Below are 16,136 nucleotides of genomic sequence, written 5' to 3'. Positions count from 1 at the left end.
ACAGTTTCAGGTTAAATAACAGAAGCTAAAGATTATATTTTATTAGGGTAATACCTTACGTAATTGAAAATATGAACAAGTGTACTATGGCAACACAGCATGATAGTTTGGAAATTAGCCCATTTCCTGAATGGAATTTCTCATTTTAAACCAAGGAGTGTTATATTGCAACATATAGGTTTCAGTCATAGCTCAGTCATTGCACCCTTGTCTCTGAGTCATAGGGCTGTGGGTAGAAGTACCACCCCTGGGATGTGAGCAAAAAAATATAGGTCGACAGTACTGAGGGAGTGTTGAGGTGTTGTTCCTTTGGATGAAACGTTAAACTGAGACCCCAGCTACCTTCTCAGGTAGAAATAAAAGATCTTACTTCACTACTTCAAAGAAGAGCAGAACAATGCTCCCCAATGTCCTGATCAATATTTATCCCTCAACCAAGAACACCAAAACAGATTATCTGATCATTAATCTCATCGCTGATTGTGGGACCTTACTGTGTGCAAGATGTCTGCTGTATTTCCAAGATTACAACAGTGTCTGTAATTCAAAATTGGCTGTAAAGTGCCATGGAATAGCATTAAAGTGTGAAAGGTGTTGTACAAAAGCAAGTTCTTTAACATGTCTTTGTTAGTAGTACATTAATCAGCACAGCTATGGAAAGCAACTAAATCTCAAATGCAACTGCTGAAATTAATTGGATGCTGTGGTGGTTCGAAAGATGAACATTGAACTCTCAAATGACTGCTTCTAACCTTGCAAACCTTGGCTATTACTTAAACCAGTTTAATGTTTAATTCTGAAGCATCTTCAATCCTTTCAGAATAGACAGCAATCACCATAAAACCACATGATCTGTCATTCCACCATATGTCCAAGAAGACATGAAGTAGAACAGCAGTAACCAGGATTAACAAGGGTTCTTAAGGTAGTATTTTCTTAATGGCTTCTAAAACACGAAACATCAAGCAGGGCAGCATGCATATTTCTACTCTTTGTGAAGGTTATTTTCTGCATCAACCATCCACCTATTCCATTTGACACAAACGTGATCCTTGAATAGTTTTTTCAGGTACACATCCAAAGGTTTTGTGACAAACATTAGACCCTTTTCTATAACTGCAACTAGGGTGTTATTTCATAGCAGGGTCTTCTTGATCTCATCGGTTATATGGGATATTAACACGTCCCACAATAATAAGCTGCGTTCTTTGGGTAGACCACTGGGATGCCTAGTCTACACATTATTGATTCACAACTTCATTCCGTCCTCCTCCATCATGCTGCTGTAATGGACATGCACAAAAATTCCTGGAGGGAGTTTGTTTCTCAGCATGGTTTTATGTTTGAAAATTACCATAAACTTTAGTTTTGTTCTGACAGCCATGCAGGCTAGTACAACCCTGAATCTTGCCTTCTCATGTCCTGTGGCTTTCAGTAGAGCTGTTTTTGAACCATTCTACTTAAGTTCAAACATACGTACAAACATACAAGTTAGCAGTAGGCCCCTCGAGCCTGTTTCACCATTCAATAAGATCATGGCTGATCGAATTGTAATCTCAGCTCCACATACCTGCCTACCCCGATAACCTTTCACCCCCTTGTTAATCGAGAATCTACATAGCTCTGCCTTACAAATATTCAAAAACTCTGCTTCCACTGCCCTTTGAGGAAGAGAGTTCCAAAGAATCACAACCCTCAGAAAAAATTTCTACTCACTGTCTTAAATGAATGACCCCTTATTTTTAAACTGTGACCCTTAATTCTAGATTCTGCCACAAGAGGAAACATCCTCTCCACATTCACCCTGTCAAGGTCCCTCTGGATCTTAAAGGTTTTGATCAAGTCACCTTTTGCTCTTCTAAACTCCAGGGGATACAAGTCTAACCTGTCCAACTTTTCCTCATAAGACAATCTGCCCATTCCTGGTCTTTGTCTAGTAAACCTTCTCTGAACTGCTTCTAATGCATTTAAATCCTTCCTTAAATAAGGAGACCAATACTGTACACAGTATTCCAGACGTGGTCTCACCAGTGCCCTGTACAACTGAAGCATAATCTCCCTACTTTTGCAATCAATTTCCCACACAATAAATGATAACATTCTATTAGCTTTCCTAATTATTTGCTGTACCTGCATACTAGCCTTTTGTGATTCATGCACTTGGACACCCAGATCCCTCTGCACCTCAGAGCTCTGCAACCTATCACCATTTAGATAATTTGCTTTTTAAATTCTTCCTGCCAAAATGAACAATTTCACATCTGCCCACATTATACTCCATTTGCCAGGTCTTTGCCCACTCACTTAACCTGTCACTTTGTAGCCTCCTTACATCCTCTTCACAACTTACTTTCCTACGTATCTTTGTGTCATCAGCAAATTTAGCAACTATACCTTCGGTCCCTTCATATCAATTGTAAAATGTTGAGACCCCAGCTCTGATCCCTGTAGCACACCACTCGTTACATGCTGCCAACCAGAAAAAGGCCAATTTATCATTACCCTCTGTTTCCTGTTAGCTAGCCAATCTTCTATCCATGCCAATATGTTACCCTCTATACCATGACCTTTTATTTTCTTCAATAACCTGTCATGTGGCACCCTATCAAATGTCTTCTGGAAATCTACGTACAGTACATCCATTGGTTCCCAACTAGCTGTTGCTCTGAAATCTTTGCTGGGCTCAGGGTTTAATTTGGCCCACTTAAGTGCGTATAAACGCACTGCATTTCTGGTGACGATGAAACCATTCTGATGATTTGAGGACGCATCTGATGCTAGTTTCAAGATCAGGCTAGTGGCTGGTCCCTGTTCTCATAGCACATTTGGTCTTGGGCATCTTCTTCACGGATAACTACTCCTTCCATCCTTGCACCAGTTTTTCACTAAAACCAAATTCCCACGCTGCAGCACCATTATTTGATGAGCTAGCAAATGTTACAATTTTGAATTCAAAACTAGCTTCGTACTTCATTCTTTTTGCATAAGGACCCATTTCTGTTTGGTTGCCATGTGCAGTCTGCCCTGTGTGCGGGCATGTTTTAAATTACCACACATCATCTTGGCAATATGGCCCATATTGCGTGCTTAATCCCACATGCTGACTTATAAAGTAAGTATAACCTTAAACATGAAAAATTGACGCCGACTCCTAACATGACTATAGCCCTAAACATGCATTTACTAGCTCAAGTTGGGCTAAACCTATATGCCAAGTGTAGGCCTAAACATGCATTTTCGTGCCAAGAAAATGGGGTCGTCTTTCAAGCCAGGTTAATTTATACACCGTGATCAACTGTATCCTCAAATTACACACCGTGGACTTCGAACAAAATAATTAGTATATTGGACCCAACAGTAGCAAAACAGTAAAAGTGCACATTTCACTGATCAAAAAGTAGGTTTCAATTTCAAGTCAAGAGATAAACAAATTCTTCAGAGATAGCTTCAATAAATCAACATTTAACCAGTATGGTGAAGTGACTCTAGATGCACAGGCTCCAAACCATGGGAGCGGAAAATTTAGCTTCAATAATTATCTACAAATCTATTTCTCCAAAGGGTTAGGGATTCAAAATTCCCTCCATAGATCAATTGATCTTCCTGGTTCAAAAAAAGCCCCAGATAATGCAGGTCCAGCAAAATAAAAGCAAAGCTACTGACAAATTTTTAAAAATTATTGAATCTTTTGAAAGTTTATGAATCCACAATATGCAGCTAAAACAAGAACTTGCATTTATATGGAATCTTTCACAGCCTTCGGATATCCCAAAATACTAACAACCAGTTAATTTTGGTCTGGTTATTACTTTTCTGTAGGTAAATGTGGCAGCCAATTTACTTACACCAAGGTCTCTCAAACAACAAGTATAACATAAATGTTAACAACAAATGTCTGATAAATGATCAATTGATCTGTTTTGATTGTGTCATGTTAATCTTTTTAATACAACTTCTCTATTGCTATTGTTATCACTACTAACGCTTTTAAAATGTTTATAAAATGCTTGCTTTAATGTTGTCCATGCTTCAAAACATTCACCTAAAACACGGCAGGAGTGCTGATTAAACATTTGTCCAGAAGATGTCATTCACGATAATGCAACAGTCCATCAATATTGTGTTAGCTTAATTGTGTGCTCAAGACTTTAAGTGGGGCTCGAACACAACCTTCTCATTCAGTAAAATCCCCACCAGATAGTCACGCCACCACACTGAAGGCAGCCACTTAGTCTGTCGTGACTCTGCTGGTTCTTTGAAAAGGTAGTGATGCTTCATCCCAAACCCCTCCGTGTTATCCCTAACACTGCAAGTGCCTCCTTCTCAAGTACCTGTTCAGCTCCTTTCTAAAAGTACTTATGGGATCAGTTTCCTCCACCTTTTCAGGTAGAACATTCCAGATCCTGAAAAAGATTTCTCCTCATCTCTCTCCTTGATCTTTAGCCAATGGTTTAAAATCTATTGCTTCTAGCTATTTATTGATCTACTCATTCATCACGGGGAATAGTTTATCTCTACTCCATCAAAGCCTCTCAGCATCTTTCAAATCTCTATTTGGTCTTAAGCTTCTCTGTTCCAAAGAGAACAGCCCTAACTTCCCAAACCTCTGCTCACAACAGAAGTCCCTCATCTCTGGTAGTATCCTGGTAAGCTTCCTCTGGCCTTTACATCTTTCCTAAACTGTGGTGCCTAGAATTGTCCACAATACTCCAACTAAGGTCTAACCAGTGATTGATAAAGTTTAGAATTATATCTTTGCTTTTATACTCTATGCCTCCATATCATAAGAAATAGGAGGATTATGTCATTTGGTCCTTCAAGCCTGCTCTGTCATTCAATAAGATATCATGGCCGATCTTCTGCCTCAACGTCACCATCCCTCACTATTCTCATATCCCTTAAATTCCTTAGTACCCAAAATCCATCGACCTGTCTTGAATGTAATCAATGACTGAGCACCGACAGCTGCAGGGGTAGTGAGTTCTAAAGATTTACAATCCTCTATGTGAAGAAATTTCTCCTCAACTTGGTCCTAAATGGCTGACAACTTGTACTAAGACTATGACCACATGTTCTAGATGCCCCAGCTAGGGGAAACATTTTCTCAGCATCTACCTTGTCAAGCCTCAAGAATTTTATATGTTGCCCTGTCTCCTATAAGGATATCTGTGTACTGCCATCAACACATCCAAACTTTTCAAAATTGTGCCATTTTTTGTATACTTTCCTTACACATTAGTATAATGTATCACTTCTCCATATTGAACCCCACCTGCCATGATTCTGCCCATTTCACCATCCTATGTCATCTTTAAGTCTACATCCTCATTACGATCTACATCGCTGTCAATTTTCGAATCATCTGCAAACTTTATAATGCTGCTGCCTACATCAGAGGCTGGGTTGTTTATAAAAAGATAAGCAATGGACTCAAAACTGACACTTGTGGAACACCACTGCAAGCCTTCTCCTAGTCTGAAAAAATGTCCATTCACCAACATCCTCTCCTTCAGTCGCTGAGCGAGTTCCAGATCCAAACCAACACTTTCCCCTTCATTTCACAGGCTTCAACCTTAACAAGTTTCCTGTGTCTCTCTGCTGAAACCCTTCCAAAAATCCACATATACACATTGTTCAAAGTAGCGTTACCAACCTTCTTGGCTACCTCAACAAAGGATTCTTTCAAGTTAGACACGATTTTGCCTGGAACAAATCCATGCTGTCTCTCCTTGGTTAGCCCATATCCTTCCAAATGAAAGTTTATTTAGGCTTTAGTAATGGTTTCTAATAACTTCCCCATCACCAATGTTGTATTGGCTGACCTATAGTTTCCTGACTAATCCCTCTTCACGCCTTTCTTGAATAGTGATATAAGATTCTAACCCCTCCAGTCCTCCAGTACTGCTGCATCCATTGAGAACTGAAAGAATGTGACGAATGTATCTGCTACTTTTGCTTCTGATTCTCCCAACAACCTACGATGCATTCCATTTGGACCAGGTGAATTACCAACTTTTAGTAATGCTAATCTTTTTAAGACAAACCTCTATTATTATAGTGTCTATAATTTTCTTTTTCTATATAGTGTAACCTTGACATTATCTGCTTCCTTTGTAATGACAAAGTATTTATTTAATACTTTAGCCCTGTCCTCTGCCATTGCATGAAAATTTCCCTTTATTTTATATTTATATATAAATAAAAAAACAGGTCCAACATTTTCCCTAGCTACCCTCTTACATTTTACAAACATTTTAGTGTTTGCATTTGATTTAATGTTGCCTGCTCTTCTTCAAAACATTTGTCTAAACATGGCAGAAGGGGACCTGTTTAAATTCTTGTCCAGAAGATGTTATTCATGATAATGCAGCGCTCTGTCAATACTGTGCTAGCTCAATTATGTGCTCAAGTCTCTAAATGGGGCTTGAACCCACAGCCTTCTTATTCAGTGAAATCTCAACCAGTGAGTCACGCCACCACTAGTAGAATCATGTAGTTTTGGCCTAAATTCCTCAGTATACAGAACTAAATTTATGTTTCTCAGACCCAAGACTTTTGGTCACTGGAACAGTGATTAACAGTAACTCATCTTGTCTCTAGACTGCAGCACACATCAGAAATATAATCTACCAGGGATTAAAACCTTTACTATTAATAGTAGGGTATTAATTTAATTCAGCTGCAACATATACCGCAAATTGCTCATGCTGTTTAGGATAGGAAACTTGGGTCCAAATATATGATAAATATGTTCTTCATCAACCAAGGCATCAATGAGATAACACAGCAGACAGGTTGATGCGTAGTACTCACAGGAGTTATAATAGATGCTACTCCTATCGGCTGCTTCAGGATTAAGATCCTACGGTCAGGGGAAGAAGTAGGAACAACATCTCCATATACTCGACGAGCTTCTTCTGAAAACCATTCCAAGAACGACGCAGCATACAGTATTTCACTCAAGGATTCCTTCAGTGGTTTTCCCTAAAGAAGCCAATTTGCCAAGAGCTAGGATTGCTATTGAAAAGATGCAAAAACTATAAAAGTATTCACATTTATACTGCAGAATATTGAGGGTACACAGCCTTATCTGTATGGAAGTAGTGTAGTGCTTAGATTGAAAAACAACTAAATTCAGCTAGTATGCAGCATTATAAACTGGTTCAGGGATCAGATATTAACACAAGATACATTGAAGTTAAAGCTCTACAAGTCTAAGTCTATATATAATGTATTAAGAATGATGCATCAATATTCCACTTTGTCACTGATGCAAAATAATATACGTGTAGTCCAATTTACTATCAATGCAAAGTAATTTGGACTTCACATAAATGATAAACTGGAGTACAAATCCAAATTCAGGGTTTAAACAAGAAAGAGGCAGGGTCAATTGGGAAGGGTTAATCTCACACCATTCAATTTAGACACCACATGGTATGCAAGTCCATTGGGACCCCTGGGCATTTTGTAAATCCAATTAACCTCAGTTTATTCACCCTCACACATGACCGGTACAGTTCAAGCCAGACTGTAGCCAATTAATGTAAATGCAGTTCTTCTGGTACTGTGTAGATACCCTTACAGTCCCTTTCATATTATGGCCCATGAAATGTTTGTGCTACTGGTTCCTTTTTTTCTTTATTCACAGGATGCATGCGTCACTGGCTAGGCCAGCATTTACTGCCCATCCCTAATTGCCTTCAAGAAGGTGTTTGCTTGAAACTGCTGTAATTCAAGTGGTGTAGATATACCCAGTGCTGGTAGGGAGGGAATTTCAGGATTTTAACCCACTGATCAAGGGATGGCTATACATTTCCAAGTCAGGATGGGGTGTGTCTTGGAGGAGCACTTGCAGGTGGTGGTATTCCTAGGTATCTGCTGCTATTGTTCTTCTAGGTGGTAGAGCCTATGGATTTGGAAGGTGCTGTCAAAGAAGCTTTGATGAGTTGCATCTTGTAAATGGTACTGCAGCCAACGCGGTGCAGGGAATAAATCATTAAGGTGGTCAGTCTATGTGTTGCCAATCAAGTGGGCTGCTTTGTCCTGGATGGTGTTGAGTTTTAATGTTGTTGAAGCTGCACACATCCAGACAAGTGGATTGAGTACACAACTGACTTCTGCCTTGTAGGTAGTGGAAAGGCTTTGGCAAGTCAGGAGGCGACTGATTTGCGGTAGAGCATACAGCCTCTGACCTACTCTTGTAGCCACAGTATTTATGTGGCTGTTCCAGTTACACCACTTGCCAATGGTGACCTCCAGGATGTTGATGGTGTGTGCTTTAGTGATGGATGAAAGTCAAGAGAGGCAGTTAAATTCTCTCTCATTGGAAATGGTTATTGCCTGGCACCTGTGTGGCTCAACTGTTACTTGTCATTTAGCAGCCCAAGCATGTATGTTGTCCAGGTCTTAATGCACGTGTGCACCGACATTTTTATTTTCCTTTTTGTGGAAGGAAAGTCAGTGGTGAAGTAACCGAGATGACTAGGTTTAGGACACTGCCATGAAGAACTCCTACAGAGATATTCTGGGGCTGAGCTGATTAACCAACAAACATAACTTATCTTCCTTAGAACAAAGGATGACTCCAACCACTGAAGAGATTTCCTCTGATTCCCATTTTATTGGGGTTCTTTGATGCCACACATTGTCAAATGCTGTCTTGATGTCAAGGGCAGTCATGCTCACCTCACCTCTGAAATTCAGCATGTTTGGATCAAGGCTGTGATGAAGTACAAATTACAGGCAAGCATTCAAATTACAAGCAACAACTCCAATCCAAACGCGATGGATTTGCCATTCCCGGTCGCAGTTACCTGGTGAAAAGCGGTGATTGGATTTAGAAAATCCAATAAGTTTACATCGGGGTTGCAGCCAGGCAACAAGAAGGGGAAGATGGAGAATCAGTAATAGGGAGTCGGGAGGCGAGATGCTCACTGCAGAATTCCTAGCCTCTGACCAGCTAGTAATCTAGCTAATCTAGACTAGTAATCTGGAGACCCAGATTAATGCTCTGGGGATATGAGTTCAAATTCCACCATGGTAGGTGGTAGAATTTGAATTCAATTAATTATAAAGCTGGAATGTAAAACTCAGTGATTGTGACATAACAACTATAATTGGTTGCTGTAAAAATCTTTAGGGGAGAAAATCTGCCATCCTTACCCTGTTTGGCCTAGATGTGACTCCAGATCCATAGCAATATAGTTGACTCTTAAATGCCCTCTGAAATGGCCTAGCAAGCCACTCAATTCAAGGGCTTTCAGGGATGGGCAATGCCAGCGACACCCACATCCCATGAAAGAATAAACAAAAGAAAGACAAATCCAATCCTGCGAATTACCGCCACAATCTACTCTTGAACATCAGAAACGTGATGGAAGGGACCATCAACAGTGCTATCAAGCGGCATTTACACTGTTCGCTGATTCTCAGTTTGGCTTCTGCCAGGATCACTTGGTCCTGACCTCATTGCAGCCTTGGTCCAAACATGGACAAAAAAGCTGAACTCCAGAGGTGAGATGAGAGTGACTGCCCTTGAGATCAAGGTCGCATTTGACAAGTGAGGCATCAAGGAGCAAAACTGAACCCGTTGGGAATCGGGGGGAAAACTCTACAGTGGTTGGGGTTATATCTAGCAGAAAGCAAGATGGTTCTGGTTGTTGCAGGTCAATCATCTCATCCCCAGGAGCTCCTCAGATGAGTGTCCTAGGCCCAACCATCTCCAACTGCTTCATCAATCACCTTCCCTCCATCATAAGGTCAGAGATGGGAATATTTGCTAATGTTCAGTACCATTTGCGACTCCTCACATACCGAAGCAATCCATGCCCATATGCAGCAAGACCTGGGCAACATTCAGGCTTGGGCTGATAAGTGGCAAGTGATATTTGTGCCACACAAGTGCTGTTATATGAAGCAGAAACATTTTTCCCCCCATAATTTTGGCTCTAAAACAAAATCTCAATTTCAATTTTAAAGCAAGTGCAAAGTTTTTAATGCCCTCACCTGATTTGCTGACAGAAGATGTAAATATTCCAATTGCTGCCACCTGAGAGAGACACAGATAGAGGGAGGCAGATACAAAGCCTTTTGTCATTCTAATATTCTTTATAAAAAAACTAGACAAGTTGGATTTTGAAAGGAAACAAAACCTCGCTGAAGTGATGGAATTGGACAGTAAGTTTGGGGAGTGAGGGAGAAGAGGAGAGAAATAGATTGAGAAATTACTGAACACAGTGGGACTTGGGGGGTCTGAAATGCATTTGTTTCAATGCGAGAAGTATAACAGGCAAGGCAGATGAGCTTGGAGCTTGGATTAGTACTTGGGACTATGATGTTATTGCTATTACAGAGACTTGGTTGAAGGATGGACAGGATTGGCAGAGAAACGTTCCAGGATTTAGATGTTTCAGGCAGGATAGAGAAGGATGTAGAATAGGTGGGGAAAGTTGCACTGCTGGTTAAGGGGAATATCACAGTTGTACAACAGGAGGACACCTCGGTGGGCTCATGCAGCGAGGCAATATGGATAGAGCTCTGGAATAGGAAGGGTGCAGTCACTATGTTGGGGGTTTACTACAGGCCTCCCAATTGCTGGCAGGAGATTGAGGAACAGTTAAGTAGGTAGATTTTGGAAAGATGTAAAAGCAATAGGGTTGTTGTGGTGGGTGATTTTAACTTTCCCTATATTGACTGGGAATCACTTATTGCTAGGGGTTTGGATGGTGCAAAGTTTGTAGGGTGCATCCAGGAGGGCTTCCTGAGACAATATGTAGATAGTCCAACTAGAGAAGGGGCAATACTGGACCTGGTATTAGGGAATGAACCCAGCCAGGTGGTCGAAGTTTCAGTAGGGGAGCATTTCGGGAAAAGTGACGATAATTCAGTAAGTTTCAAGGTACTGGTGGATAAGGATAACAGGAGTCCTCGGGTTAAGGTGCTTAATTGGGGGAACGCTAATTATAACAATATTAGGCAGGCATCGCGGAATCTAGATCAACAACTGACATGTGGGGGGGCTTTCAAACATCAGTTGATAAGAATTCAGGACCGGCATGTTCCTGCTAGGATGAAGGATAAACATGGCAAGTTTCAGGAACCTTGGATAACGACGGATATTGAGATTAGTCAAATAGAAAAGGGAAGCATTTATAAGGGCTAGAAGGCTGGGAACAGATGAAGCCCGTGGAGAATATAAAGAAAGTAGGAAGAAACTTAAGCAAGGAGTCAGGAGGGCTAAAAGGGGTCACGAAAAGTCACTGGCAACCAGGATTAAAGGAAAATCCCAAGGCCTTTTATACATATGTAAAAAGCAAGAGGGTAGCCAGGGAAAGGGTAGGACCACTCAGGGAGAGGTGGGAATGTGTGTGTGGAGCCAGAAGAAATGGGAGAGATCCTAAATGAATACTTCTCATCAGTATTCACCAAAGAGAAGGACTTAGCGGTCGATTTTTCTAGGGAAGAGTGTGTAGTTAGCCTGGATCATGTTGAGATCAAAAAAGGTGTTAGGCGTCTTGAAGAATATTAAGGTGGATAAGTCCCCAGGGCCAGATGGGATCTACCCCAGAGTACTGAGGGAGGCAAGGGAGGAGATTGCTGGGGCTTTGACAGAAATCTTTTTATCCTCACTGGCTACGGGAGAGGTCCCAGAGGACTGGAGAATGGCCAATGTTGTTCTATTGTTTAAGAAGGGTAGCAGGGATAATCCAGGAAATTACAGGCCGGTGAGCCTTACGTCAGTGGTAGGGAAATTATTGGAGAAGATACTTTGTGACAGGATTTACTACCAATTGAAAGCAAATGGGTGTATTAGTGAGAGGCAGCATGGTTTTGTGAAGGGGAGGTCGTGTCTCACTAACTTGATCGAGTTTTTCGAGGAAGTGACAAAGATGATCGACAATGGAAGGGCAGTGGATGTTATATACATGGATTTCAGTAAGGCCTTTGACAAGGTCCCTCATGGCAGACTGGTACAGAAAGTAAAGTTGCATGGGATCAGAGGTGAGTTGGCAAGATGGACACAGAATTGGCTTGGTCAAAGAAGATAGAGGGTAGCAGTGGAAGGGTGCTTTTCTGAATGGAGAGCTGTGACTAGTGGAGTTCCGCAGGGATCAGTGCTGGGACCTTTGCTGTTTGTAGTATACATAAATGATTTGGAGGAAAATGTAACTGGGCTAATTAGTAAGTTTGCAGACGACACTAAGGTTGGAGGAGTTGCAGATAGTGAAGAGGATTGTCAAAGGATACAACGGGATATAGATCGGTTGGAGACTTGGGCGGAGAAATGGCAGATGGAGTTTAATCCGGACAAATGCGAGGTAATGCATTTTGGAAGGTAGGAATTATACAGTAAATGGCAGAACCCTTAAGTGCATTGACGGGCAGAGGGATCTGGGTGTATATGTCCACAGGTCACTGAAAGTGGCAGGTGGATAAGCTGGTCAGGAAGGTATATGGCATGCTTGCCTTCATTGGCAGGGGTATTGAGTATAAAAGCTGGGAAGTCATGCTGCAGCTGTATAGAACCTTGGTTAGGCCACACTTGGAATATTGCGTGCAATTCTGCTCGCCACATTACCAGAAGGATATGGAGGCGTTGGAGAGGGTGCAGAGGAGGTTTACCAGGATGCTGCCTGGTCTGGAGGTTATTAGCTATGAGGAGAGGTTGGAGAAACTCGGATTGTTCTCACTAGAGCGACGGAGATTGAGGGGCAACTTGATAAAAGTTTACAAAATTATGAGTGGCATGGACAGAGTAGATAGTCAGAAGCTTTTTCCCAGGGTGAAAGAGTCATTTACTAAGGGACGTAGATTTAAGGTGAGAGGAGAAAACTATAGAGGAGATGTGCGGGGCAAGTTTTTTTATGCAGAGGGTAGTGAGTGTCTGGAATTCGCTGCCAGAGGAGGTGGTGGAAGCAGGTACGATAGTGGTGTTTAAGAGGCAGCTTGACAAATACATGAATAGGATGGGAACAGAGGGATACGGACCCCGAAAGTGCAAAATATTTTAGTTGATGGGCAATATGATTAGCGCAGGCTTGGAGGGCTGAAGAGCCTGTTCCTGTGCTGTACTTTTCTTTGTTCTTTGTTCTAGTTACTCACACTGGTGTTTTACTTACATTTTCAGCAGTAATTAGCCTTGCAAGCTCATCTTTGTTTTTTAGCATCAAGTCATACCATTTTCTCAATAAATTGCTTCGCTCCTGAAAATGGAAATACCAAAAATGGCAAATTGAAAGATATACAGTAGAGTGGAACACAGGACAAACATAATCATACTATGGGATGTGATTACCAACCCCGGCTCCAAAATTCACTCTCCAACCTTTGTGGGACTAATCACATTGACTAATCGAAGCTATGACCAGAGTTTGACTCAGTGCCTGAATTTGGCGCACAACTGGATCTCTCTCAACACTGGATTTAACACAACTAGAATTGACATTCCTCTGAATCTAGATAAAATCATTACAGTATACCCCTCAATCTTACCGATCTTTATTTGGACTCATTTTTACATCCACATTCTTCTTTTTACCCTTATTGCATTCTTCTGTCCACTTTCCAAATTTAAACCCATAGATAGTTTTAACAAATCCTAACTACTGACTTTAATGTTCAGACTTAAAATCATAGCTCCCCGTCAGAGTTATGTATATTGCAAACATGAAATCTATCCCCAAAACCACCCTAATCATCAAGATTACTTCCCCACCCACCCCCAAGTCTATTATCCTTATTTTCTCCATGCTTCATGCGGATTAGACAGTCCTCCGATGCAGATAACAAAACTGTTAACCCATATTTTGTATGCAGGCTTTCCCAATAAGGCTGTTTAATCATACAGACTCGAAACATTAATTCTGCCTTCCTCTCCACAGATGCTGAGTTTTTCCAACAATTTTTGTTTCTGTTTCAGATTTCCAGCATCCGCAGTATTTTGCTTTTATCTTCGGCTGTTTAATAGATTGGCCAAGCTGTTCTCCTTAGTGATGAGAAGGTGGAGAGGAGATTTGATAGAGGTGTTCAAAATCATGCAGGGTCTGGGCAGAGTAGATAGGGAGAAACTGCTCCCATTGGTGTAAGGGTCAGAGGAAAACAATTTAAGGTGAATGACAACAGAACCAGAGGTGACACAAGGAAAAACTTTTCCAAGTAGTGAATAGTTAGGAGCTGGAATACAGAGTCAAGTGTGTGGTGGAGGCAGATTCACAACTGTGCCTTTTGTTATGGAGTTGGATAATTATCTGAAGAAAAAAGATTTGCAGCTGCTAATAGGAAAAGATAGGGAAGTGGGATTAGTTGAGTTGGTCTTACAGAGAGCTGGCATGGGGACAATGGGCTGAATGGCCTCCTTTTGTGCTGTAACCATTCCATGACAGGATAAGATTGGAATCCGAAAAGGATCAATTCAGAAACACACAGTATAATGCCCAGCTGAGAACTGATCTATTACTTCTTCAACAACTCTAGAAATTTAAAAAGGATACTAACATGAATGCTGAACTCTACAAGACTGTTATGTTTTGAAATGTACTGTTAACAAAGTAAAACAGCGAATTCTGGATAAACACCTCAACTTGGAGACATGCCCATGTGATCTGGCTATCATGGGGAGAGAAACTCACACTCAATCCTATTGAAGTGTGATGACCATTGGACCCCAATATAGTAAATTTTAATTACTTTAAATAATTGGGGAATCTAATTAGTTTTTAAAAATGTTTGAAAAGGACTTGAAGGTTTGTTTCATTTATAAAGAGATGATGTTAGAACCTTTTGAGAAGAGGAAATACTGGACCATGTAACCTGGAAACAGAACCAACAAGGTAAAATATGGAAGCTGTGTGGCAACGAGGGAACAGAAGACCTGGAGAGGAAAGGCAGTCAGAAAGTTGAGTAGGAGTGCTGGATTCCTCAGCAGTCAGAAAGCATGTTTAGGACCGCTGCCGCTGTTTCACTTCAGTATGATTAAGTGTCTAGAACTAGTCAAACTGTGCGAGGAAGGTAACGGTAGTTCTGGCAGATCCGACTGGAGATGAGAGTTGAGAAGGTTGTGGAAAGAAGCTGTTGCCTGCAGACAATCAGCTGTGTCCTTGAAGGAAAGGGAGTGGGATTCTGCTTCAAAACACAGTGTGGCTGTAATGGCAGAGTGGATAGTATAGAAAATCAGAGAGATAGTCTCTGTTTTATCTGCTATTCCATGTGTAATTTATAGTTTGTACGAACTGTAATTTGCCTGTTAATTTATGATAAAATTATGTAGATTCTGACAAGCATTAAAATAAAATTTAGACTGGTGATTTCTTAATTTGGGGGCCATTTGGTAAATTTGGTTATTTTGGTTTACAATCACCATGTAGATCGTAACAATATAGATTCCAGTGAGCTGGATCCAACTACTTGATCAAAACATCATTCGTGGGTGGGAGGGAGTCCGAGGAGGGTAGAGAAAGGGATGGAGACAGACTGGTTTGGGGGGGGGGGGGGCGGAGACAGACAAACTGGTTTTTGGTGGGGGGGGGGGGGCGGAGACAGACTGGTTTTGGGGTGGGGGGCCAGAGACAGACAGACTGGTTTGGGGGGCTGGGGTAAAAGAGGGAGCTGGGGAGACCAGGGGACCAGGGATGATGGCGAGGGGCAGGCCGGAGGGTGGGGGGAGATAGGAAGAGCGTTAGGGGGGGGATGAGATGGGGAGCGGACAGTGTGTTTGGTGAGGCGCGAAGTGGAGGGGGGGGGGGGTGGGGGGGAGAGAGAGACCCACTGTCACCTCAGCCATGTACGGCTGTCGGCTGCCCCCCTCCCCCTGCCTCACCTTGCTGGTAGCTGCCTTCCAGCTCGCCAAGCTGTTGTAAGCCGCTCTCACCGCCTCTCTGGCCTCCTGCGGGCCGCAATCCGACACTGCCGTCAACTGCTGCCCGCTCGCCGGGTCCAGCACCGGGAACTGAGCCCTGCCATCGGCGTCTAGCCAGCGGCCACCGATGTAGGCCTGCGAACGCAGCAGCTCGGAGCCCAGCCGGCTCGAATAAAACCGTGGGACCGAGCACGAACCAAAGGCAACTCCCAGCGCCCAAAACCCACTGTGCAGCCGCCGCAACATCGTCTTTAACGGCCCAGATCGAGGAAGCGGCGAG

At 42.1% G+C, this 16,136-nt stretch overlaps 1 protein-coding gene across 1 annotated transcript in view; it reads right to left on the bottom strand.

Moving 5' to 3' along the window:
- aldh5a1 (aldehyde dehydrogenase 5 family, member A1 (succinate-semialdehyde dehydrogenase)) overlaps nt 1-16,136 on the bottom strand; it is a 33,067-nt gene extending 16,931 nt beyond the window's left edge. Inside the window, exons 1-3 of the mRNA XM_041185216.1 lie at nt 15,818-16,136; nt 13,122-13,205; nt 6,814-6,984 (exon numbers count right to left, since the gene is read on the bottom strand). Coding sequence (XP_041041150.1) covers nt 6,814-6,984; nt 13,122-13,205; nt 15,818-16,102 — 540 coding nt within the window. The 5' untranslated portion in view covers nt 16,103-16,136. The remainder of the gene's footprint in view (nt 1-6,813; nt 6,985-13,121; nt 13,206-15,817) is intronic.

Source organism: Carcharodon carcharias, chromosome 3 (assembly GCF_017639515.1).
Source record: "Carcharodon carcharias isolate sCarCar2 chromosome 3, sCarCar2.pri, whole genome shotgun sequence".
Lineage (NCBI taxonomy): Eukaryota > Metazoa > Chordata > Chondrichthyes > Lamniformes > Lamnidae > Carcharodon > Carcharodon carcharias.
Note: the sequence above shows the minus strand (reverse complement) of the source record. Positions and strands in the feature narration are given on the sequence as shown.